At 41.2% G+C, this 27,152-nt stretch overlaps 1 protein-coding gene across 1 annotated transcript in view; it reads left to right on the plus strand.

Moving 5' to 3' along the window:
* The window catches only part of AMBRA1 (autophagy/beclin-1 regulator 1), a 127,158-nt gene that overhangs the window by 66,087 nt on the left and 33,919 nt on the right, over positions 1-27,152 (plus strand). The window contains 3 exon segments of the mRNA XM_009329748.1: positions 7,597-7,707; positions 16,706-16,894; positions 17,350-17,504. Of these exon segments, the coding sequence (XP_009328023.1) occupies positions 7,597-7,707; positions 16,706-16,894; positions 17,350-17,504 (455 nt within the window).

A 27,152-nucleotide genomic window follows, 5' to 3' on the forward strand; every position in this document is an offset into this window, starting at 1 on the left:
AAATTTAATTCTGAAAAACACTTTTCTCTTGTAGTGTCAGTTGCCTGGGAGCTGATTTCAAATGTATTGTTTTACTCATTTTTTTAGTAGATTGATACAGACCTCCAGATGGAGAAATGACTGTAACCCAGATTAGTGTTTCTCCTCACACCAACAAGGTGAAGTTGTCTTTATCTCCCCAGTGTTTTCCAATAAATAGGTTTCTGACTCCCATGCCAGGGCAGTAGCTGATGGCTCTTACAGCAGATTCTGTAAGTATCAGAGGATTTTATGGTGTATGGAATAATAGAAATTAGGAAGAAAGCATAAACTCCTTTCTCCAGTGCTTTACTCATTGTTTTTTGTTAGGGCTTCTTTATGCATACAGACAAAATCATCTAAAAGGCTGAAAATATGCAGAAAAGGTCGAAACAAAACATTAGTTAAATAAAATGCAGATTGGAATGTATTTTTAGTGCTTGAATATTTTCCCTAAAAGGCTGTACTGTAGGAAACATGTTTTACTGCTTGAATCATGTGGTAGTATGAGGCATGCTTTTAACACATGCTGCTGTCACATGGAAATAAAGAAATTGTCTCAAAACAAGCAACAATGTCTGCAGAGACTTCCTTTAACAGCTACAGCAGTTAGCTGACTGCAAGACTCCAGCCTTGACTCCCCTTCCCAGCCAGGGGCCCAAATGAGGAAGGAGAAAGCTTTTTTGCCCACCCACTTCCCAAACAACTTCTGAGCTGTTTCAGCCAACGAAAACAGATGTTTCTTTCTGTTTCCGTAACGTTTTCCTGTCAAGCTCTTTTAATGATACAGCATCTCCACTTGCAGGAAGATTTCTCTTGACTGTCTAGCCTGATAACATTTATTTCCACCTTTGTGCTTCATGGAGCACCTCCATCTCTTTACATACCAGTCCAGTACTGTACCCAGTATCAGAATTCCAGGAGTCTCATGGTGGTCCCTAAACAAATGGGGTTTTGCTATTTAAAATGTGTATGCATGTGTGCCATTACATAGTGTAAAGCAACCAATATAGTGGAGCCTTCCCACAGAACTTCCCATCCACTGCAGCTAAAAGCATCATAAATGACAAATGAGAAAACAAACAGCTGAGCCTAAACAGTCCTTGTTCATAAAGGTTTTCTTATAAAGAAGAAAATTGCACTTACCGGCTTCATTTGAGTTGTACAAATGTAAGAGCACCACTAAGACTTGCAGGTCTGCTTCTTCTGCAAGCAGGATTTGAGGCTTCAGTTCTCTGGTGAATTGTACTTACTACCCTGCAAGAACGAACTTTTAAACTATGCAAAATATCCTCTGAAGCATAAGCTAAATAATTATATATCAGTAGCAAGATACAACTATTACTTTGTGTTCAATTGCCAAAGTCAGGCTCTCACTTGTCTCTTTCATCCCTTCTCCTTTCCAGCAGTTGTTGAGCAGTTATGTAGCTCTCCACTCATCACTAAGGTGAGGCGTGAGTAAGACACTCTATGCCCATGGTTCAGATGGTATTTCTGTTTACCTTTTTTTTTTGATGGCATGAAAAATAGTGTGCAAAAATTGTTTTAAATCCTGACAGACTTTTGTTGTTGCAAGGCTGTACTTGAGGTTATGATTGGTAGTGATTTAGGAGGTAGAAAGAAGGAATTCCTTCCAATTTATTTGACTGGGTTTTTTTCTATTCAGCAGTGCATATCTGATATTGGATGGTTGCAGAAAGTTCTTGGCAAGTTGGAGACTTAGGCCATGATCTGTCACTAACAGTAGCTGAGAGGGTTGAGGTAGCTACAGCAAGGAAATGAAACTGCTTGTTCCTTATTGGTCACCCTGAGTAGGATGAGGACTTCCTAAACAGTGACATTTGCTTGCTCCAATGTGTATATGCAAAAGCTATAAGATACCTTATTTGTCACCGAGGAGAGTATAGGGTTTTTCTCATCGGAGAGGTTCTATGTCAATATTGCTGGCTCAACTCTTGCTGGTTCTGGAAACTCCCCATGCTGTTTCGTGTCTGATTTTCCAACTTCCATGTGTAGCAGGGTGACATGAGCAGGGGCATCTCTATAGGGTGAACAACAACAGAAAAGCGGGAATTCTCTTTCTTAAGGAGAAAAATTATCGACTTGCTTGGTGAAGTGCAAACAATTCAGAGAAGAGGGGAATGCATTTGAAAAGGACCTTAATCTCTTCTGATTTCCCTGAGGGAAAACTGGACCCTACCATCAAAGACAAATGCTTCCCAGATGCATTTCTGTATTAATTGTTATATGATCAGACAAAGAAAGATCTCTAACGTCAGGAAGGTAAGATGTCAAGGAGCCACCATGACTGTATTGGGAATGGAGGCTTTGGGCAGGGCATCTGTTCATTTATTGTTTGTGTTTCTTGCAAAAAAACTGATCTCCTTTTGAAGTCTGAAACTTGTGGCTGGAAAATTCCCTTTCCTATATGTTGCTTGCATTGTTCACAATGTGAGTGAAACCCTTGGGCACTTGACTGACCTCCTATTAGGATGCTCATCTTCACTACCTGCACCTGAGGCCTGCTCAAATTCCCATAGCTGATAGGACTGTGGAACTCGGCATGTTAAGCATTGCCCCTTTTAAAAGGAAATTTTGTAATAGGAATGAGCATGAATGGGAAATTGCATTTGTTCTTATTTTGTACATCTGGGGTAAAGGAAAAATAATAGCCTTTTGAAGGGTTCAGCCTTCAGACAGCATAGACCTCTTTGGGGCTTTCTCAGTTAACATCAAATCTAAGATCCCTTCAGTGCTTAGCGTGTGCCGAGCTACCCTTAGTAACATAGTGTGCATCGATTCATGAAAATTGTTTTACTTCCTATTTACAGCTTGCTGGTACACTGAAAAACAAGCAAAATGAATCCTTGAAAATACCAGGTTGCTATGTGTACTGTTTTGACAGCATTAGCACAGTTTTAGATAGTTAGCTCGGCCACTTCAAAGGCAGTGTCTTCGTGGTATCCTGGAACAGATATTTGCTGGGACTTGTCAAACTCATATTCAGGATTTAATATATTTACTGTGATCAAAGGTAGTCCCCAAAACCAGGCTGCCCCATAAACTACTTTAGGATCAGAGATGCACAAGAGCTGGTTACATCTCCACTAGTCTTCAGGGATCAGTAGTCACATTTCAGCCAAATTCAAATTGCTTCAGAACTGGTTGAGAGAATCTGGTGTATTCTTGCAGCAAAGAGCTTTATCCTTGGCTTGTCAAATAGATTTGTCCTGTGTTTTGGGCTTCCTGGAGCCTGGATTATAGTAAATGTAAAACTCGTCAGCTGTGATAGATCCTTTCTGCAAGTGTAGGATAACCTCAGTATCATTAGCTACAGTTACAAATGGGCTTATAAAGAGGTAATTACTTTTCAAAGGTACTCATGCTTAAAGATGCAAGTACTAATCTAGGGGGAATTTTATACCAGGGCCTAATCACTGTCTCAAATTGAGTCACAAATTAGCTCAGGGACTTCTCCAGCTTCCTCAAGCTTATCCATAAGCATCTTAATAAATTTTTCTCTCACTATGAGGGGACCTGCCAGACACTAAAACCTTAAGAATAAAGGACCTACTCTAGAAAAAAAATTGAGCTCTGGTTTCTGTTAAATACATGGGAAAGAAATTCCCATAATATGTAGATGTTCCATACTCTTGAAACTTGTACCCCAAAGCCTGTGCAGCTCTAGAGTATTAGCTCTTCCTCTCAGAGTCTGATAGTAGTAGTCTGGAAGTATCCTGCTCTTCACTGAAGGAGTGCTGGAGTGCCACGGAAGGTGGTTTTGCACCGCTTTTTTCCCTTTCAGTCTAAACTCAGACATTGGCTTGCATGGCTTGATTCATAAATGAGCAATAGCTGACTGGCAAAGGTTCATTTCTCTATATGCCAAGATGAGTTGGACCCTCTGAGGGGATTGAGACTGACGGATAAATATGTTATGTGTAGGTGGCCTATAAGAAGAGATTTGAGGATTTTTTTTTATTTTTTTTTAAGTCTTTGTTAAGACTTTTTTCCCCCCACTCTTTAAACTCTCTTGTCATGTGCTGAGTGGGGGTGGATGGAGATCGGGGCGGTGGGGGGAGAAGGGGGGGCTGCTGAAAGCATTTATCTTCATTTCTGCCATCACCCAGTGTTTATTACGCAGTGATAGACAGACGCAGGAAAGCTGCCAATCAAACCTACATTCACTGCATTTCAATTGGCCTTCGCTTTGGATTTCAGCATTTTGAAATCTACATCATCTCTGCAGTAAAAGGTGGTTCTGTTCATGGGAATGACAAGCCTGAGACCCTCTGGTACCCACTGCAGTCACTTGTGATCCCATCAAACAGTGGAAGACCCAGGAATCAGGACAAACTGTCAAGTGCTTGGTGAGAACTGCTGCTTGTAAGAGCTGATCTGCTGCTGCCCACATTTAAGAAGCTGAAGTGTGTTGTTTGCCTCCAGGTTACACTAGAACTTAAGAGGCAACAGCACCTTCTTCTGCTCTCACCCAGGCTGAAACCCTGACTGGGCAAAGCCAGCTGAGAATGAGTTCTCATGCTGCATGGTGAACAAAAGCTCTGTAAGTTTTCCACCCATGGTCTCAAATCTTCCCTATCAACCAATGGAAAAAGCGAACAACAAAGGTTAGGATAGCATAATTGTGTACTGGGGGGGTGTTTCCCTCCCTAAATTGAATGTCTGAAATGTTTGCATGCTTTTAATCATCTTTACTGTAGGACAGTGCATGTGTGCATGTGGGAGGCTTCTGGCAGGATTTGTGATACGAATGTTATTCCACTTTGTTATATGTAGCTAGATGTAATTTAATAATTACACTTCTCAATTACATAATTAGTATAAGTAGAGGTAATTACTTAATAAAAACATGTAGATCATGGATTTGCCATTAGTGTTAGGAACACTGGTTTGGAGCCTTTGAGAAATGGACCAAATCCTTCTGAACATGCACCTTTCACTCTATGAACCTTGTTCCCTGGGTCCTAATCTTTTTGATAAAGGTGTCTGTTACCTGAAGCACTAGCATTAGTTGATAGCTTTTGCTGGCTCTGAAATTTGTGCAGGGCTGTCCTGTAGATGGGGAGGTACTGCTTTTTTCCATTGTTACCTTTTCTGTGTAGGATGTGACTGCCTTTGGAGGTGAAGGGGATGTGAGGTTTAAATGAACACCATAACTAACCTGAAGGTTCTGGAGAAAGATGTGAGAAGACCAGAATCTTTACAGGAAAAAAAAAATCAAAAACATTTGCCAACAGCTAGGAGGGATTATGGTACTTGTAGCAGTAGGTGCAACAGTTGTATGAGCCAGATGAACTTTCTGTTTGTGGAGCAGTTGGTGATCTTGCTAGGCTTCTGTGATGGAGAGGGAACGCACGATTACTCTCCTAGGGTATGTTATTCTCCAGTTTACATATTACTTGCTGTACCTACAAAGGTTGTTCTCATTGCAAAACAGGTGATGACTTTGTAATGTTTATCTGTAATAAGATGAATATTCTGGAATTATGTGCCCTGAGTAGTACTTCTGTTGCCTGTCTTTGCAGAGTGTTTCCTTGTCTGACTCAGTCCTGTAAGGCAGTTTGCTACCTAGTCGGTGATGTTAGTTACTGTCTCCCTGCAGGAAGTCCCACTGCTTGAAATTTGTAAATTTCAAGAAACAGAAACTAGTTTTCTGTTCTCCACCTGGTGGCTGGCGACAGGACAGCAGAAGAGCTGCCCTTGTGTACCAAACCCGGGCTTGCAATGAGGAGACTTTTAAAGATGAAGCAACATAAAATTTAATTGTCTTTCTTCCACTTCTGGTTGCAAAATGTAATTTCATTAATGCATTGAATCTGCTTTCTCCAGAGCATATCTTTTTGTTCAGAGGAGCCCTCTGTTTTGGGGGATATGGAGAACAAGGCCTTGGGCATATGTAAGAGCAATGGAAATGTTCTTAATTCTGCTCTCCAAGTGATATGTGCATGTCTGACAGAGGCAGATACGGAGACTGAGCAGATGTACGGTGGAGGTTTGTCGATTGCTGGAGGCCTGGCACAGCTGAGTACACAGTGTAAAGCTGGCTGCTCAGAAGTCTTGCTCTTGGTGTATTTCTGAGCTTTCTCCAGAACCAAAAATCAGGACTCGAGACAGCTTATTGATGGAAAGGGGACTAGCAGCAGCCTTCTTGGCACTGGTCTAGAGTTTGCTTCCCTACTTTGCCCTGCCCCACCTTGTTCTTCACTTTGCAGAGAAAACATAAACCGTGTTAGTGTGTGTGTGTTTACAGGCCTTTTTTTTTTTTTTTTAACAAGCCTGAGTGTTCTGCTGGAATTTGATAAGAAAAGTAAAAATCTAGTCACCCTAGTCTCCTCATCTTCCTCCACACCACTTTCATTTACTAGCAGTTAGCAAGCTTTTAGATCTCTGCGCAGGCAGCTGGCCTGCTGTGTACTGGATAGAGTTGTCGGTGATGTCTCTTCCACTATTGCTGCTGTGGCAGTAGAGTCCTGAGCCAGCCCTTCTGGGAGGGTGAAGCCACTGCCTTTTCTATGTGCTTCCCACTGGAGACAGTGTGGAGATGCTGAAATCCAGACTGCGTAGACTCCCGAGGCTGTGCTTTTCCTCATTTGTGCTTGGGGATGATCTTGTTTTCCTCTCCCTTATCAAATTCTGTTACCTTGAGTTTCCCTGGGTGCCAGCATGTGTGTGTAGTACAAGGGCTGCATGTATATGAAGGCCTTAGAGACTGCAAATAGCATTTTTGACTCTAGTACTATTATGGGAGAACTGTTTCTTCTCTCCAGTTGTCTCCCTAGGGTTTGCATTTAATGCCTCTGAGCTTTCTCAAATGTATGCCGACTTGAGTTAGCAGTGGCAGTTCCTTTCTGCCTGGAAGATTGTTCTTTGTGCTAGTTTCTGAAGTACTCTGCTTAGCCTTCTGCTTTGGGCTGTTGCCCAAATCCTTGGGTGGTTAGCAAGGGTCATGTCATTTGTCTGGAGTCAGGGCGGTCCCTGTCTGCTGCAGGTTGCGCCACCCAGAGCAGCAAAGGGCCAGCTTGTAGGTCCTCCTTGCTAATATTTTGTTACAATCATTACTGTGTGGCAAATATTGTAGGCAGCCTGTATTTTCTGAGTGGAGTTTACAGTAGTAGTAGGGATTATGTCCACAAATGTGTGTGATTTGCCAGGGCAATGCTTTTCCTTAGTATGTATTCTGGTCTGCCTTCATAGCTGTACTAGAAAATTTTGGGTCTGTGAAAATACAGCTTCACTAGTACCAATAAGTAGAATGCATTTGCACCAAATGAATTGGTTAGGATTCCTGCCTTGTGAGTCTGGGCAAGTCTTATCTTTCATCAACTTTCTTTTCTTTCAGAAATGTGTTGCAGGGAGGTGCTTTCCTATTAATTTCCTGTGCTGTGTGGCTTGTTTAGGAGGTGTTGCCATTTCTGTAAATAAGTTGGTGGGGTTTTTTAAGAATCTAGAGTTTTGCGTATAGGATTTTGAAAAGTTTTCTATGGTTTTGTCTCCCCAGCTCTTTTCTGGATAATCTTCTGGAGGTTAAATTGCTAATTATTTCCCCCTTTTCTGTAGGTGCTGTGATTGGGGATGGACAGTCAGCTGTGGCCAGCAACATCGCCAACACAACCTACCGGCTCCAGTGGTGGGACTTCACTAAATTTGATCTGCCTGAAATCAGCAATGGTAAGCTGGAAAGGACACCAGTACTTTCTTTTAAGTCTGTACCAACCAGAGCTACCATAAGCTCTAGGATCTTCCAAAGGTAGCTGTATGTTGCAGTCCTTGGGTTACTTGATTGTCTTGTTGCATTGGGGACTGTAAAATGCTGAGCCTTTTAAGAAAGTTGACTAAAAGCATGCAGAGCTGTTCCTGCTCTGTCTAGCTTGTATATTCTTGCTATCAGCAAATCAATGCATAAATGGGGCTTTTTTGTGAGCATTCTCATGGGAATATACAATCCTTTTAGAAGAATTCTGTATCCAATCTCCTCATTCTTTTACCAACAAGTTTCTAGAGGGATATTGTCTTTATACCTTTATATTAGAACCTGCTAATAAATTGGGTCTGAATTCTCCGAGTTAGTGACATTAGTGTGCGTTAAAGTGCTGCAATACATTTTGGGAATGGGGGCCCTGGTCTGTTGCTTACCACAGTGTTGCAAGCCAGGGGAAGTAAATGTAGCTTCTAGCCATTTGCAAAAGCAGTGATTCGTCCCATATCTCAAGTGAAAGCTGCTTCTAGGTCAAGAATATTAATAATATTGCTTATTTATTTATTTATTCTCTCCTTCCCTTTGTGAAAATTAGACCATACTTTTACGTACGTTCTATGGCATAAGCTAGCTCTCGCACTGGAAGAGACTTCCTTATGCAGGCACAAGAATGTTTGATGCTCGTGGTCAGCTGATCAAGGAATGACTTTTGGGGGGCTAAAACTAACTTGACTAGAAAGGCTATTTTTAACCCAGAATGGTATACTCGTATAACTTGCTGTACAGCTGCAGAAATATTTGTGGCAGCCTGGGATGAAAATAGGAGGTGGATATTCATGAATGTTTGTTTGTACAATGATTTTTAGCTTAGACTGTCTCTGTGCATATGTGAAATTCATTGCTTGACTTCTCAGCAAAAACAGATTGGGTTCTGCTTTAAGGGACTGACTTCTTTTTAGGGAGAACAGGGATTCTGTTTTCAGAAAGACTTCTGCTTTCACAGGTAGCCGCTGAAATGAATTAAGAAAAAGTTTCTCTCAGTCCCAGCCCTGTCTGTTCTGCAATTCTAGAAATTATATATCTGACAAGAGAGGTCTCTGTGGGGTACTGTCCTATTGCTTAAAGAACCCACAAAAGGAGCACATGTAGTGACACTGCAGCAGCAGAGATGCGGGGAATTGAAATTATAGAATCACAGAATGGTTTGGGTTGGACCTTTAAAGATCATCTAGTCCACCCTGCCCCCTGCCGTGGGCAGGGATGTCTTTCAATAGATCAGGTTGCTCAAAGCTCCGTCCAATCTGACCTTGAACACTTCCAATGATGAGGCATCCACAACTTCTCTGGGCAACCTGTATGGGGCCATTTACCAGTCCCTGGGAAATCGGAGGAGCTGGGGGAAATCCACCAGTAGCCTATCCCACTACAAAAAGCTTTCTTACTTGATCTCTAGGAACGACACAGTATCTGGTGTTTCTGTCTCATCTCCTTCCTTCACATTGTATAGAATATTGTGGTGTGATGTTTATAGCCTGGTGGGAAATAAAAGCCCTGCTTCCAGACGGTAGCCCTCGACATTGTAAACGGGGAAGATGCTTTATATTTTGTCCTGGAGAACCATTCTGTTTCTTGGGAAGGAGCACACAGTGTCATCTTGAAAGTAGAATACTGTGTTGAACTCGGGTGCCAGTGCTTGTTAAGTGCCAAACTTTGTAGTACTAGTGTAAGGTTGTAGGCTGAGGATCAGTGCTCAAGGCGAAGTTTTGCCACGCGGTGGCAATGCTTTCCGTGGTCCAGTCAGACTCTGGAACAGAATAATGATGAAGTCAGAGGGGGAAGCATCTTGCTGCTGACTTAAATTCTTTGGGACTTCTCTGCAAGCTTGTCAAGTATTTGAAGAGTGCTACAGCTGATAATTGCACTTTTACCCCCCTAGATGGGGGGGGGGGGGGGGGGGGCTCATCTGGCTGCTGAGGAGAAGGCTGCTGATTTAAAAAAAAAAAGGCATAAGTTTTTTTCATAATTTATTGAATCCCATAGAAAATAAGAACCATCTGCTCCTCAAGACATCAATGTTTCAATCTTCTCTCTCTCCCCTACCCAGGACACTTCCATTCTGAAATAGCTTCCAGTTAGCTGGAAATTGGGCTATGGTTTCTGTTGTCATTGTGCCCTCCTTGCAGGCGGGGTTCCTGCTACAAGCCCATCCCCATCCCTTCTGACTCCCCACTTTGTGCTTGGTAGTACTTGGCTTGTCCATCTTTATTTATTACCATTTGGAAATGTTCAGTTTTACTCTGCTTCTTCCTTTTTACATTCTGAGCCCAACTCTGGCATTTCTAGGTTGTTAGCCATATCTCCCTCTGCCAAGGTCTAGTAGGGATGTATGAAGTCGTAGCAGTTGTGCTCATCCTACAACAGGTATTTGCCAAGCTTGACTAGGCACAGAACAAAGGCAAGCTGCAAGCTTGCCAAGGTGCACAAATTTGTAGCGATACTGTGAAGCTGAATGTGTAACAGTGGAATGGTGGGTGGGAGGAGTTTTTTCTGACCCTTCACGATGTTGGAAATAAACTATTTTCCCAGTAAAGCATGTGACCTCAATAGCTCCTTTTTTTCCCATCATTTGCTATAAATCAGAGGTGATCATGTGAGAGAGTCTGCTTACGCAGAGAGGACTATTGCACTTCCTGGGACTGACTTGAGCCACAAGTGGTTTGGGAGTTCAGGCAGATGAAATGATGCAGCTGAAGTTTGGGACTGCCTGCCAGCTCCACTCTCCATCAAAGAAATGACTCTGTGGCCAACCTCCATCTCCGAGCAGCTCCTTCCTGTTACAATTAAACAAAGAAAAGATAGTTTGGAAGTAGGATGTTTTCCACTGAAGCGGATGCATCTGAGCAAGTGACAGCAGCATGATTAGCACAGTCCTGTGATCTCAGTGGCTGGGGCCCAGCACCCTTCAGAGCCCTGGGCTCAGGACTGGGCTCCGCGGCAGCGACCTCGTTAACACTCAATCCAGCAAGCACGTGAAAGAGGACTCCAGCAGTCTTGGGGAAATGCTTTGCAGGGACTTGTGGGATTTTAGTCTCTGCCCTGTCTTTCTCTATTAATTGCAAAATGGAAAAAGATGGCTTCAGATTTCTTCTCTCCTTTTGCCAGTTTTGCTTTTAATAACTCTGAAATGAACATGACCCGGTCTTAAACTGTAATTGTCAGTCATATCAGCTTTGGGGTGGGGAATTTATTTGGCAGCAGAGACAAGCTATCTCTGGCATTTATTTAATATTTTTCTAGTAAGTGTTGCAGATCCTTAAAATTTCCCACAGCTAACAGGTAAGTATTGAATCGGTGAACAGTGTAGAATATAGCCTTTCCACAGATAAAATATTTGAAGGTTTTGTCTCTTGTTTGTATCTCTTGAATATAGTTTCTCTCATGCTACTCACTGCTCGTTATTTCATTTTCTAGCCATTGTGGCTGAACTGGTCTAGTTCTTCCACATTTAGTCACGCGTCAGGAATTTGTCCCATTCTAACATTGGCTGTGAGTTGAGGAAGGTGATTTGATCAATACTTAGTGATCCACAGTGGGATGCAGAAGAACTTAAAAGAAGAGAAGGAAAAAAAAAAGCATTCTAAACATATAAATAGGAGCAGCTGTTAAGAAAGTGTCATCCTTAAGGGTGGCTAGAAGCGGGTGGTGCACCCAGCACCTTTCCTTTGGCAAACAGTGCTGTTGCTGCTGGCATTCTGGGCCTTCCCCAGCTTTAAGCATAATCATGCTGTAGGTGTAGGCGCTCCAAGTTGGCACAACAGCTTGATTAATTTGTTCTCTGATGTTTCTTTTGATCTGTTCTGTCAGCTCGGTGGCTGCATTAACAACAAAAGAAAACAAGAGATGAAAGGGCAGCCTTTGTTGTAAATGGTTTTCCAAAAATAGCAATTTTTTTCCCTAAAATCTTCTGTATTGGCTTCATTTTCATAGATCAGGCCTCAGGCTCAAAGAAATCAAATAGCCCATGGCTTTGTCAAATGCACGGGTATCTTCATCCTGCCAGCGTCTTGGGAATCTCTTAGATGCTGTTCCTTAAAATGAAACCTTGCTGACATCTCCACCTCTCACATTTAGACTTTTTCTGTTGGCACAGTAGGCTCTCTTGGTTCTAGGTGTAAGTGCTACCTGAGTCCCTCAGCCTTTGTAAATGAGGGAAGAGCAAAGAAACCACAATGCCAGCATGAATCAGATCTTGAAAAACTGAAATAAGGGGCGCTCTTTCTTGTTCAGCGCAACTTGAATCTGTGATGTTTTATGTTCCAGGCACACATTAAGGGGGAAAGATAGTTCACTTCTGGCAGGGGAGCTCACATCTGTTTTGCTAAGAGGCATTCACCGTATCCAACAAACTTTAAAAAGAACAAGACATGCAGTCATGTTGGCCATCATTGTGGACTGCTCACCAAAAACCTCTGTGCTGTGCTAAAGGAGGGGTGGGTGGGGAAAAAAAAAAGGAAAAACTGTGTGGATAGAAAATGAGTGATCATGTGCTATATGATATATAGACTCTTGGTGACTGGTGATCCAAACCCAACATTGTTTTAAAAAGACATAGTAAATGCTAGATGAGGAAGAGGATTAGAGACCTGGAAAGGAGGAAAAAAAAGTCATGGAACTGCAAGGATATGTACAAGTGTCGTGGTTTAACCTCAGTCAGAAACTGAGCACCACACAGCTGCTTGCTCACTCCCCCCACCCCCCCGGTGGGATGGGGGAGAGAATTGGAAGAGTAGAAGTGAGAAAAACTCATGGGTTGAGATAAAAACGGTTTAATAATTGAAATATAATAATAATAATGTAGTAATAATAATACACAAAGCAAGTGATGCACAGTGCAATTGCTCACCCCCTTTGGCCAGTTTGGCTGTGTCCCCTCCCAGCTTCTTGTGCACCTCCAGCCTTCTCAGTCGGTAGAGCATGGGAAGCTGAAAAGTCTTCGACTAGTGTAAGCACTACCTAGCAACAACTAAAACATGGGTGCCTTACCAACTTTGTTCTCATCCTAAATCCAAAACACAGCACTGTACCAGCTACTAGGAAGGAAATTAACTCTATCCCTGCCGAAACCAGGATAACAAGACGTGGCAGTGTCCCTGAATCTGTAAATGGTACATAAGGAATACAAGCATTTCTTACCTTACAAAAATAAAGATGTGGGGTTCTTATGAAAGTCCAAGGTTGTGTTAGATTTAAAAAATCCCCAAACTTTAAAAGCTGAAAAGAGATATGGATTCTATAGGCTATGATTTTCAATAGTTACAGAAATAAGGAAGAAACATTGCCTGTGCCCAGAGAAATCAGTATCTGTCCCCTCTAAAATTTCTTGCACCTCTCTGAAAAGCACCAGGAGTTCATCAGTACAGAAGGGTCCCTGGGCTAAATGACACCCATACCTTTGATCTGATGAAGCAAGTATACAATCTTGCTACTTCCAATACTGAGCATCAAATGACAGTAGAGAAACTGTGGCTACCTCATGGAAACTGCATCCTGAGCCCAGAGATGCAGAACAAAAACGTAGATATCTAGTAGAATAGGAATGAGAGAGAACAGTTCTTAGACCCCAAAGAAAGGGACTGGACTATATTTTCTCTTCTAATAATCAAAGTTTTTTGCAGGGGTGGTGGCGAGGGTGTGTTTCTTAGTTGTATCTCTGGCGAAGGCTCTCCCTGTGTAGTGTGTAGTTTTGCTCTGTTGCTGGCCTTCTTTCTCGGCTCTCTTTTAAGTAGTTAACTCAGGTTTGGCTGGGAGAGTCCCAATATTCATCTGTCCAATAAGTTCCCATTTCCCTGCCTGCCCCCCCCCCCCCCTTTTTTTTTGCAAATTTTTAGATCACTGCTGATTAGATTACAACTACAAAGGAATTGGTGAGAAAGGACCCCCTTAGCCAATGAGTATAGCTCTCTGCTGTCTTAGGCAAGCACATCCTATAGTTCTTCTTATTCTGTCTTAAAATTGGTTAAATTCATTGCCCCTTTCACTTCTGTTGAAAGACTGTTCTAGAATCTTGCTATTCTGGTAGAAATCTTCAAATTTCTAAACTTAATGGCTGCTTTTACCCCCTTACTCACCTGTCAACATTATTTGTGAAGAGAACTGATGTTTTTCTGGCACTTACTTTCTGGTATTTTTTGTAAATATAATCCCATTTCCTCGCAGTCTTTTTTTTTTTCTTTTTTAACATGTTTCATTTTCCCCAGTCATCTTCCTAGCTCTTCGCTGGACTTGTTACCATTTAGGGTTTAATCTTTCTTGAACGTGGCTGACCAAAACTGTGCCCAGTATCCTGCATGTGGTCTCAGCACAAGGTTGTATATTAGCACTGATATTTCTATTGTAAGCGTGCTCCCTACTGCAGTGTAGGATTACCATCTCTTTCACTGTTATGCCGGGTGGATAGCTCAGTCTTTGCTATGATCACCAAAGCTGATTCTCTCGTTTCCAACTGAAAAGCTCCTAGGTAAAGCAGAAATTTGTAAATGTTAAGACACTTTAGAATTCTTTCATTTCACTTCTGTTATGTCTGTGTATTTGAGTTCACTGTGCGGTCTGACCATGCTCTGTTAATGAAATTACACAACTTTATCAACAGAATTCGTTAACCAGCTCCACTGTGTGCCTAACTCATTGCTAAAGCTAATAAATAGGACTGGTTTTGAAATGAGTCACTGAAGAACTCTGCAGGAATCCTCCCAATTTGACAGGGATTACAATAGTGCAACCTGTTGTCATGTATCCTTTAGTTAGTTCACAGCATATACTGCAGTTCTTGTGTTGATGCCCACCTTCTCTTGTGATGACATGAGTATTTGAGTTAAGCCTAAATTTAAAAAAAAAAAGGGGGGGCAAATTTTAATTCTGCCTTTTTTAAAATTAGGTAGTATAGTCTTTAATCTTTATTCTGTTGTCTTTCTGTTCAACTAGCTTCAGAAAAAGCACTCGGGAATTTTGTCATCATTTGGACTGTCTGTTCTTTGAAGGGCCATGTGTATTTTAGATTATGTTATTACAGCACTGACAGTGACTACCATTATTTACCTTTTTTCTGTTCAGGACCTTTCTGTTTATACTAGGCTGAAAATTACTAGTTTTAGCAGCTTCGAGACTGAAAAAAGTGATTGAATAAATTTAGAGTACAGGTGTAGGTGTTTTGGTACAGAATGTAATTACATAGTCCACTTTTTATCCTCGTCGTCTTTTTTCATCTGAGTTTCTTAAATGGAACAGTAGAAGTTGATACTCAACCATGTAGGAAAGCAGTTCCAGGAAAAATGTCTTTCAGACCAGAAGAACTGAAGATGAGGTTCAGGGAGTGCTTTAAATCAGCAGTGCTGGAAGAAGGAGCAGTCCTGTCTGCTTCCCTGTGATGACTTCTTTTTCTGCTGCTGCAAGTGTCTATGTGGCCATGTGGTGTACCAGGTTGGGAAACTGTTCTGGCTAAAAAGTGACCCAGACAACAGTCAGTAATTTCTCAGCCATATCAGTTCCCTGATGTAGCTTTCTTTCCACAGAAGTGTTGGAAACAAAGGGCAGGGATTGTTTCTTCTGGCAGCAGCACCAGTTTGTTAAAGCATTGAGTTACAGCCTTAATTTGATTTGGAAGTTCAGACTTTCGGAAGTATGCACAAAGCATTCTTGGCACTGTTCTTTTGTTAAACTAATAAGGAATCTAGCCCAAGAAGTGCCCTCATTAAACTCATCTGCAATTTTAGCTGAACAAATCAAAGCCAATTCTAGGCTGGGCATGGTCTGAAGGTTTAGAAGAGAATTCCTGAACTGTAGAAGTTGGCATAGTGCTCCACATGATGCTATAGCTTCAAGCATATGAGATGGGGTGTTCAGTCTTCTAGCATGCAGAGCTTCTATATTGCAAATGTGGGCTTTATTTCTATTTTTTTATATTTCTGTCCCCTTGAGTTTGAAAATACTAGAATCTGAAATTCCCCCATCCCCAAAATAGTGTTTGTGGTTTCAGCTCCAAACCTCCTGGAAAATTGCAGCAGTTTTAGTGAAACACTGGAGCACATTTAGGTTAGGCTGAGGGAGCGTAACCTTGTCTTATCAAGCCACCATTGAACTGTTGGTAATAACAATGCTAAAAGGCCTTGGAACCTCATTGTACTAGGAATGGCACAAGTGCATAGTAAGATTCAGTAGCCCAAAGAGCTTATGGACTGCGTATGCAAGGCACGGAGGGGAAAAGATTTGTACAAGGTCACCCAGTGACTCACCAGCAGAGATTAAAATAAAACTTAAATTTTCTGAATTGCTGCTCACTACCCTGCCTGCTAAACAGTTACTTCACTGCTTGCATGAGTGTCTCAAATACTGGAGTAATTAAATGGAGGACTGGCTGGAGAAGTCTCTGTCCTTTCTCACTTGCTTTATCCAAGATTGGTGTGAAAATCAGCTGTCAGAAATTAATGTCTGTATCTGCAGGGAGGATTTTTTCTCTCATTTCTTGTTTATTGGAGATAAGGGGAGCTGGAACTAGGGGCTCCGCCAGAGAAGGGGAAATGAATTAAGGTGTACTGTTTCCAATGATACCACTGCTGGAGTTTGTCAGAGTCACGATTTGGGACTTGTTTAGACTGTGCTGTCCTTTACAAAGGATGGTGTTATGCTCTACAAAGGAGGGGTATGATAAAGTGCAATTGCCACTATTTCTTGGCTGAAGGCTCCAGGAGGTGAGTAGATTTCATTCCCTCGGCTCATTGCAGTGTCTTATCTCCTTTTTGGAGCAAGTTTTACATTAATCAGGGTATTAACATTTCATAAACTTTTGGAGGAAGCTAAATGTCTTGAGTGTCTTTTGCATGTACTGTCCAGTCTCCAATGTTAGGTTTAAATCTTGCTTTATTCTCTGTTGAACCTGAGTGCTTTAATCACTGTTCCTTTCTTTCTTCTTTGCAGCCTCTGTGAACGTGCTTGTTCAAAACTGCAAGATTTACAATGATGCTAGCTGCGATATCTCTGCTGATGGGCAGCTGCTGGCAGCCTTCATTCCCAGCAGTCAAAGAGGCTTCCCTGATGAGGGAATACTGGCTGTGTATTCTCTGGCACCCCACAACTTGGGCGAGATGCTTTACACAAAGCGATTTGGTAAGCATGCAGCAAGAAGTCAGGGTGGGTTGGGAGTGTGAGAAGTTACCTCAGAACTCAGCCTTCAGTGAGAAATGCAATAGTCTGAACATCGGTGATTGTAGTAACAGGAAATATTTTATTAACCTTCCAACCAGCCACAAATATAGTACTGCTGGGGAGAAGCTTGTGGTATGATCTGGACATGTAACGTGCTGGTATGGGGGAGCTGCTAAGGGATAGTTTTTTATTCCTTAAAGAACTTCATTGTCTTAGTGGGAGGACACTTGCCGCAAGGAAACATCTCACAAAATTTATTCTTGTGCAGGTCTCCTTATTCTTCTCTACCCCTTATAAGGATGAGCTTAGTATGCCATACATTATGGGAATGCTGGAAGGGAATGAAGAAGCTGTGAGGACAAGGCATGGGGAGGGATGTCAATCTGTGAGAAAAATAACTCCTCTTCTCTTTATAGGCCCTAATGCCATTTCTGTGAGCCTGTCTCCAATGGGCAGATACGTAATGGTGGGACTGGCTTCCCGACGTATCCTGTTGCACCCCTCCACAGAACACATGGTTGCTCAAGTCTTCAGGCTGCAACAGCCCCACGGTGGAGAAACCTCTATGAGGGTGAGTGTATGTGTATTCTGCTTCTGTGTGGTTTCATCTGTGATTTTGTCATTTTGGCTCTAGCATAGTAAGTGGTTGCTGTGTTATGGTAACAAAGAGGTAGCATGCTCCAGGCCTACTTGAATAATAAGCATGTGAAGGAATTTATTACAGAGGTATGCAAACATGGCAGGAGAACATAAGTATAACAGAATTGTGAAACTTTACTCTGGCTTCAAATATGATGACAAACAAATAATTCCATGTAGTGCGTGATATCCTAAGTCTAGATATTACTCATGGTACCTGGTAGGTCTTTTGTACTTCTTAGGGTAATATGCATATTGCTTGTGGTACTACAGTTGGCTTTGCTGAGGGAGATTTTCAGCTGAGGTTTCAAGATCATTTCCTAACATTCCTAAAAGCAGCTAACCTCTAGGAGAGTGGACACCAGCAGTTTCAGGAAGGGTAGGAGCCAAGCTTCACATCATACTCGCAGACTGAAGGTGAGGCTTACCATACTTTTGCCAAACAGACTTTTGTTGGATATTTATTAATGAGCTTTCTATATATATATATATAGGACTATTTTGGCAATGGAATTATCTTTCGGTACTTCTGCTTTGTGGGAGAACTGAATTATGACCCACACTGACTCATTTAGTATGTGAGGAAAAACCTTCATCTTTTTGCAAGCTGGCAAATAGAGTTAAGAGAACATGTGTATCTTGCTTTGTTCATCAGCGGAGCACAACAGCTATTCAGTGATAGTTTGGGATGGAAAAAGCCATGTCCAGTTGATAATGCACAAAGAGTTGAGGAAGCAGGACTACATAATTTCTCAAGCTGAAATTTGGGCTGGATTCAAGTTTTAGGCCATGTATTCAGGTGACTTTTGCAGAAGATGAAGAATAGCTATTCAAACCTTTTCACTTTGGGGGATAACTTGATCATAGTGGAATTCACTCCATGAGCAGCTTTATTTTCCTCTGTCTGTATCTCTCCCCCCCCCCGTTTAAAATTTTTTTCTTTTTTAAAAGGCCCCTCTGATTATTATTACTTTTGGCAGAGCTTTCTCAGTGTACAAGGGAAACTGTACACTGAGCCATTCATCTAGTGACCCAGCACTGGGGAGAGACTTGTCTCTGGGAGAAATTGCTTGATTCACCTTCTGACTCTATAGTTGCTCTCCAGACTGCTCATGATTCAGAGAGGGTCATCTCAGCTGTGTCATCAGCTCGCTGCATCATCACGTGAGCTGCTTCATCAGCTGATATAAAACTCTTTATATCAGCTGTTTATCGTCGTCATCTGCTCCATGTTATAATGCAAGGGAAAATCAATGATGAGCATATTCTTTGGTGCACCAGTCAGCACTTTTTCAGCCCTGGTTCTGAGCTACTATTCTGGTATGAGCCTCTTACCTTAAGAGGCAGAAATTAAAAAGTATTTATGAGAAAAACACAATTTGGATAGCAGGTATGGTTGGTGAAAGCTGTGTGGCTATGATAAGATCACTAATTACATGGATTCAGTATCCTGTTAGATCCTTTTAAAAGTCTAGTTTGCCCTGGTACTGTTTCTTTCTTCAGTTATTTTAAGATCCTAGTGAAATACATAGCTTTTAACTGCCAGATACGGGAGTATCCCTTCCCACAGTCTTTTTACCATATCGTAATAAGTTAAGATCAAGAAGTCGTATTAGCTAAAATTGTGTCTCTTCCCATAAAGAGCTATGGTAGGATTCTTTCCTCTCATCCATTCTTTACATTTGCTCTAAACTCCAGTTGCCATGGCTTCTATCTAGTCCTTCCTTTTGGAGACATTTTTCGTAGCCAGCTAAATCAGTAAACTTCTGTCTAAACCTTCCATTTATATTTCTTCATCTCCATTTCAAACATATCTTCTTTCTCTATGGTGTATTATACTCTTCAAATGCTTGTACCTTTGCTCTTAGTCACCATTTAGTGAAGTAATGCTTTGTATTCCTTTAATCTTTTCTTGTAATTCAATCTTCCAGCTTTTGTTTTTTATCTTCTGAATTCTCTCCAAAATACCCTTCTTCCCCCCCCCTCGTTCTGTTATATGTTTAAATGTACGTAATGTAATAAACATAGTCTTACCAGAAGCCCACAGAGGATATTTTTTCCTGCTTTTTTTGGACTACAGGGCTTTACTTATGCAGTCGAAAACTGTTGGTTTTTTTCTTTTTTGCTGTTATGGTGCATTGAAAATTTTGTACAATTTTTCCCACTCTTGCTTTTCAGACTTGCTCCACATCACTGCACTCCTGTCTTTCTCATCTGCTGTAGTTCTGGATTATTTTTCTCCAGATGGATTGCATGTATTCTAAAGGTTGCTTTTTTCATCTTTCTCGCACATGTATTTTTAGTTTCCAAAACCCTTTCCCCCACGTTTTCAAATCTATCCAGTCTAGCAGGATTTGCTAACTAATTTGCTGTTTTCCCCTTTCCCACATCATGTTTAAAGATGTTAAAAATGTCTCATTTCTGACTGCTTTGGACTTTCAGCTTTCTGTTTATGTGACAGGGTCACAACTAGACCAGTTTGAATAAATTTGATTGAAGAGCCTTCCTGTGGGATGTTGAGTATTGTTTCAACATTCTGGTGTGTTGTTGGTCATCTTTGTGCAGTCTGTAGGACCAAGCTTGGAAAACATAAAACTGTTAATCTTGTAAATATTATTCCTTCATCTAGTTGTAAAAATTAGTAGATCAACTACAGGTATTTATTCTGTCCTGAATTTTGCAATAAGACTGCTCTGTAAGTTCGTAATACTTTTCAGGACATGCGAAATAAAAATAGAGCTTTAAGTAGGAAACTTTCTATTATTCTTAGCACATTGTCTTTACAGTAGCTGCTGTATTCATATTCAGTTGAGTAAAAACCTGTTTGCAGCTTGGCCAGCATGCTGTAGAAAAAGGTTTAGGAAACCTAGTGAAACTGTATTCTTCAATTTCTAATTTAATGTGCACGTTAGAGAGAAACAGAAAGCATCCTTGTTGCCTCTGTGCCAACAGCTTGTAATACAAAGCAATTGTTACTCAACTTCTTAATTAAAAATAAGTCACAGCCATGTTCTGAAGCAATGCTTTGTGGATATTTTAATTTTACATTACTTGCAAAACTCCCAAGAGAGAAATTCAAGAGAAATGCTACGTCAGATTCTATGAAGATTCTTGTAAGTTGTCTCATGATTGTTCCTTCCTTCCCTGATGCCTTTTGATTTGCAATTGATGAACCGGGAGAGTAGGGCTTGGCAACGTGGCCTGTAAGTCACTGTAAAAGCGTGGCAACCTGCTGAGGAGTGAAATACAGTGATTATTTCTGCTTCCAATTAAAATGGAAGGACCCTTCCTCCACATCCTTGACTAGCAGTCAGTGGAATGAAGGTTTCTATTCCTCAGAGAGGTTCCTCCATCTTGCTGTTGAAATAGAGGTTTTGAAGATGCAATTAGTTAGTTTTGTTACATGAAACTCTAATACATTTAATTGCACCTAGAAATCCACTGGCTGCTGGTGTAATTTTCAGAGTTGGAGAAATGTTCTCTCCAAGAACCACAGCACTTTGGGATTGTACTAAGGAGCATCTTGGTTATACAAGTGTACATTGTCTATATACATCTTGCTCCTAATATTTCAGAGAGATTGGCTAGAGTTCTATGGATCAGGGCTGACATGATTTGACAGTTATGAATTGTGCTCAGAAACGGAGTAAAAGTAGTGAATTGTCATCAAATATGGTAGAGTCATGAGCTAGAGGTTCATGCTCTTTCTATTCACTCCCTTAAGATTGATCTGCTTAGCATTTCAGATGGAAACCTGGCTTTGCTAAAGAACAAGTTTGTTTTTCAGACTGAAGCTTAAAAAGCTCTCTAGTAATGTTGACTTTTAACAAGAGTGGTATGCATAAGCTTCACTTTTTGTTGTTTGTGTTTGTGGTTTGGTTTTTTTTTTTTTTCCAAATCTAGCTAACCCCTCTGGAATTTATCTGTAGCTGGAGAGTACAGGGAAGGAGTGCTTGTAGCAGATCTCTAGCTTGGAGTGGTACAGGTAGCAGTGGTACTGGGGATGGTCTGGAAATATTTGAGTTTCAGAGATGGGAAGTTTGGAGAAAGGACTCCAAATATGGAGTAAGAATAGGTTTTGCAGCCTATTTTGAAAGCATAGGTGGAGCTCGTCTCCAAATAAAGAGGGTCTGTTTTCAGGCTGCCTTGGGTCTAGGGCGATTTCTGAATTCCGTAGGATTCCAAGAGTATATGGAGGTTAAAGAACTTAGAAGAACATGAAATTAGAAACATGGTTGGAGCTGAAGTTCCTTAGAAACGTGGAAGAGTAAGGATCATATTGCCCTGGATCTGTTAGCAGTAGATATTAGTGAGAAAGAAGGCCAGAAGGTAGTTTGATTTCTGGCATTCACAAATTCTGATGCCCTTGCAATGTTTAATGTTTTTCATTTTACTCAGAGGAAGCTAAATCTAAATATCAGAAAAACATGATTACTGCAATCCAAATTAAAATAAAACTTGGAAAGGGGCTTTTAAGCTGAGGATACAAAAAGTGAGTTAGGTGATAGAAAAATTTGATTGACATGAAGCTGAAGAGCAAATCATGCAATTTGTGGGGATAAGGTGACTTAACCAAGCCCCATCTCAATACTGCATTGTGCTTTGAATCTGGAAGGAAATTTGGGCTGTGGAGATCTGGAATTAACTATTGACAAGACTACTGGTATTTGGGAAACATCCCGCTGAAGTGGTCGGTCAGTAGCCTGGATGGAACAGAATACATGTACACTTCCATTGTAAACAGATGGAGAATTCCAAATGCTGCACGAAGAAGGGCCTGAAGCAGAAAGGCACACGGAGTTTTAGCAGAGAGCCAAGCTTTTTTCAGTGTATTAACTGTTAATGAGGACAATGCACAGAATATGTGAGAAGATGCACAATTTTATTGAGTGCTGTTGTCTTCTGAGCTTCATGCAAGCGTCAGTAGAACGTATGCAGTGTGGTCTGCAAAGGTCACTGCCAGACCTCATTGACTCACTGGGTGAGCTGTGAATGCTCCTGCAGCCAACAGCGAAGGGGCTTTTTAAGCCTGAAAGCAAATGGCTGTGCACATTTGCTTCACTGGGGTGCAAGTTACAGTTTTGTCAGAACCCTTGATAATGTGAAAAGAAAGTTGATTAGGAAAATATATGGAGATGGTTTACTCTAACATGTTACCTCCAGTGGAAAAGTTCATATGAACTAACATACTTCTGAAAACAAGAGTAGTTTGCAATAAAGAGTACCAACATCTTGCTGTGTTTATTGAAAAAGCATGCTTATTGGTGTGGTCCCTTCTGTCTCCTTTTGAGAGAGACTTTGACATCTTCAGGTCGACAGGAGGAGCTTCTGACAACTCTGAGTAGAACTGCAAATAATACATTCAATTACTGCCCAAAGAAATTTTTCACTGTTGGCAAAGTTGAACCAGGTAGATGTTTCTTAGACTGCCAAAAGTCCAAGCAGAGTCACAGACTGCGTATACTTGTTGATACTAGGAAGAGGGCATGGGGACAGAACCCTTTTCTGACTGATATGAGAAATCCCTTCTTTTAATACGAAGTAGAGCATAATAGTCTGGTTGAGGCCAAATAGTTTTATATGCTCTGTGTATCGGCAGATACTGGCAGGTTTCTTTAGAAAAACAGAGCATATCCAAAACCCATGCTGGTAAGCACTGCTTATGTAGGGTGCCGTAAGAGCAAGCTGTATTCAACATCATTAGAAAATGCAACACCACTTTGGTGTTGCAGATGGCATGAAGATTTGCATAGATGTGCACATTTGAGTATAGGTGCAGGAATGGTATGTTGTAAGACTTAGTTAAATTGCTATGTTGACCGATTCACCCATGTCTGCATGAAGGCTGCTGAGACAGAATTTACAAGAAACTTAAAACTCATTAGGATCCCTTCATAAAATATTGTGTTAATATCTCATACAATGGTTAACCATGGGAGCAGTGTCAGTTTTAGCAAACTGGTGTGAAGAAAAGGCAAATGACATTTATTCGGGATGTTTTTACTTCATGGGATGTGAAACTGAGAGCCAAGACCTTCTGTTTAATACGGGTATTAGTATTAGCAGTGCTGAGCTCTTGCAGTTCAGGTAAGGCCTTAAGCCCATTTGCCCCACAGTGGTTACTGTTAGCTTTGGTGCAGTTGGGTACACAGTTTTAACTAGATAGAAAAAATTATGGCAAAGATGGTTCAGCATCTGAGATTATTTATGTGCAGTCATCTTGCCCAAGTCAGGTAGGGGGAAAGAAGCCAAGGTGAGTTATTACCGGATTTGCACTAAACTGGCCATGGGCTGAGAAGAGGTTTGCAATTTCATGAAATTATTTTTCTTTTGGTACTTCTTCCTACCGCCTTTCTTGAACTAAATTTAAGCCAACTCTTTCCTCTAGTATTTATTCCTTCCAGACGTGTAGGTAGCTGGATGACAGCCTCTTTTCACCTAGTTGAGGTGCATGTAGCTTTGTCATCAACATATTGTTGACACTTGATCTTGTATGCTGTTCTATTGAGGCTCAGCAGACGGAGAGCGGGGTGGAATGGCAGCTGCGTGCGAATCCTTTGCTCTTGTCATTAGATCTTTAACATATTGTAGATTTTGCTGTTACAGTCTCAGCATGACATTTAATGGGGAATTCACAGGTACTGCTTTTGGTTTGTAGTCTGAGTTAAGGGCAAAAATGAAGCAGCTTGTCATTCCTTTTGCCATAGAAGTGACCATATTTTTTTTTAGATTGTTCCAGCTGTCGGTGATTTTTGCAAGAGAGAGAGATAGCTGGGGGCACAGTCCTGTTTGCACAGTTCAGTTCACTTCTACATCTGCACTGAATATATACGTATCTATCTTCTGTCACGCTAACACCCCCTTTGGCATTCATTCCTGTTTCTCTCCTTTCATCTGTTCCAACCACACGCATGCACAATTGAAAGGACAATTGTTTTGCTTAGCAATTTCTTGCTTACTCAGCCCTAGGTTTCAGATCTGGGCTTGGACCAGTCCCCTAAAGGGCTTTTTGGAGGTATTACCCTGGTTTTGCAGCCTTTGGGAGACGAGTAGTAAATTAATGAGCCACTTCACTGGTAGTGTGTTATTTTCCTGAGTGAAAGCTTTGTTACTTGAGATGATCCGTTTCTTCATAAGACCTAGTTCTTGTTAATGTTTTGAGGTTTCCCACTAGTTATTTTAAAGCTCTTTCACATGTAGTAGTTGCATGGCAGACTTGTGAGATAAAGTACCAGCTGATAATGCCAAGAGCTAGCCTAAAGAAAGAAAGGGTTAGGTGTGCTGTAATGAGACTTCTCCTGATTTGAAAGATCAGCAATAAATTATGTGATCAAGTATAGTCAGGCAGAACCAACAATGTTTTACCTTTGCATAAAGTTTCTCAGTCCATCCAACAGAAACTTCTGGTGCTGTTCTGTTTTAGGAATGAAATCAAATATCCTCAGTTAAGGTTTCAGCTGTTGCTGAAAATTAAGGGTTAGTTCTCATTTCTTTCACTGTGGCTCAGAAAGCAAAGCTGGGATTTTCTGCACTGACAACAGGTGGGCAGAAAGAGGTTTGTTGTATTGGTAAAGACTGAAGAAGAATTTCATATATGATCCTATTGCATCTGGGGATGATAAATGGAGTTGAAAGAAATTTTATTTGTGCAGAGCATTAGATGGTAAGATCCATTTGAGGATAAGACTGACAAATCCAAAAAGCTAAGTGCATTATTTTTTGCGTCTTCCATTTTAACAGAGATCATCTAATAGAAAGACGTGTATTTTGTTGGCAGGAATCAGCTGTGGGGGAGGGGTTGAGAGCAGCATAGACCAACCTGCCTGATAAGAAGAGACTGGGAGCAAAAAAGCGGTTTGTTCCGCACCACCCCCCCCGCCCCCACCTGATCATGGGAAATGCATGCCTTTTTCTTTGCATCTGCATATAGATACAGAAAGAAGACTCCTTCCAAACAAAGGGGAGACTTGCCCTGTTTCAAAATACTGATGCACGTTGTCTTATGAATAAATGTATTGAGCCATTGGTCAATTATCCCAAGGAGTTTGTTTTGCTTTGCATTCAAGGCCCTCTGCTTTAGACAAGCTAGACTTGAATTCTGCAGAGGGCTCTGGGGTTTGTGGCAGTGCAAGGCCCGAATTTCAGCAGCTTTTGGTGAAATTCATAAATTAGAAGGCAGAGTAAAGAATGTAATCTAAGCAAAAAAGGGATAGTGTTATTTCTCAAGGAGATCAAGTTAGGATGTCTTATTATGCTTCTGGACCTTAAAAAGCCACAGACTTGTTTAAACTAATTGGCAGCATTATAGAAGTCAGTGATGCAGGTGGCTTCCTGGCAGATAAGCAAAGGACATATAGTGTTTTCAGTAGAGTGGTAGATGCTTCATAGATCTGATATCCTCTGGTGTCAGAGGTGAGCTAGTTAACACATTGACATTAAAAAAAAAAACAAAACAGGGTGAGATCTTTCAGTGGCAACACCCTATTGGGATGAGTAAGGCAAAAAAAAGATTATTTAGGGGCTGTTCAGTCTCATTAGGGTGCTTGCAATCAAAAAAAGATGAAATGAAACTTCTGAAACTTCAAGTTCTTGTTCAAGGTCAGACTGTGGAGCAGAAGGTGAAGGGCAGATGGGGAAATGCAAAATGTGTGCAGCCCTAGTTGGACTGCTGTTGGTTTTGCTCTGCTTATGCCTTCATCCTGTCATTGCACCTCATCTGCTGCTCTGCAAATACAAGTACACTTTGTAGTTTTCTGCATTTTTTTGAGTGCTTTTGGGTAGTTTCTTACTGTACGTAGGCTTTGCTTTGGGGTGTGTTTTCAGTGAACTTAATATTGTGAATTGGCTGTGCTTTTAGGACTGCATCTGTATTACATAGTTCATGTAGCTTAGTTTGTTAAAGTGGATTACAAAATGAAGTACCTGCACTGGCCAGAAGCTCTAGTATCTGAGCAATTACATTGGCAAAGCTGTGCAGCCTCCACAATTACTTTGGTGGTATAACCTGTATCCATATGAAGAGCACTTTGTTTACCACCATAAACTTTAGATCTGTGCCGGCACAAGATATAAATGTTGGCTGCCTGTACAGCTATACCCATCCAGCAAAAATCAACACTGCTTTCTGAAGCACTTTTCTCTGCAACCCAGGTCAGAGTGGTCATGAAGCTGTGGATTTTACCAGTCCTCCCAGTAAGAGGTTTCTACTGGGTTTAGCACATTAGATGTTTCTCTTCCTGTGTGTTTTCATGGTCAGTCAGCCTCTGGTGACAGCATCAATTCAGTTGAAAATTAATAATTAAATTTTAGGCTGGTGCCTGATAAACCCGCCTGGTCTGCTCCAGCCTTTCCTCTCCCTTTACCTGTCAGGATGGACCTTCACAGATGACAAGATTTCCCCATGTAAACAAGAGAACAGCTGCACCCCCTCTCCACGCAGTCTTTATCAAGGCTGATCTAACAGCCCAATTTACTGCTTGGGCTAAGCAAAGGTAATGGCTTGAAATTTATTGGCATCTTGAAAGGCGATGCATCTAGTCAAGAACAGGAATGTCTCTTATTGAAAGTAAAAAGATAAAAA

The sequence above is a fragment of the Pygoscelis adeliae genome, unplaced genomic scaffold (assembly GCF_000699105.1).
Source record: "Pygoscelis adeliae isolate BGI_AS28 unplaced genomic scaffold, ASM69910v1 Scaffold117, whole genome shotgun sequence".
Taxonomy (NCBI): Eukaryota; Metazoa; Chordata; class Aves; order Sphenisciformes; family Spheniscidae; genus Pygoscelis; species Pygoscelis adeliae.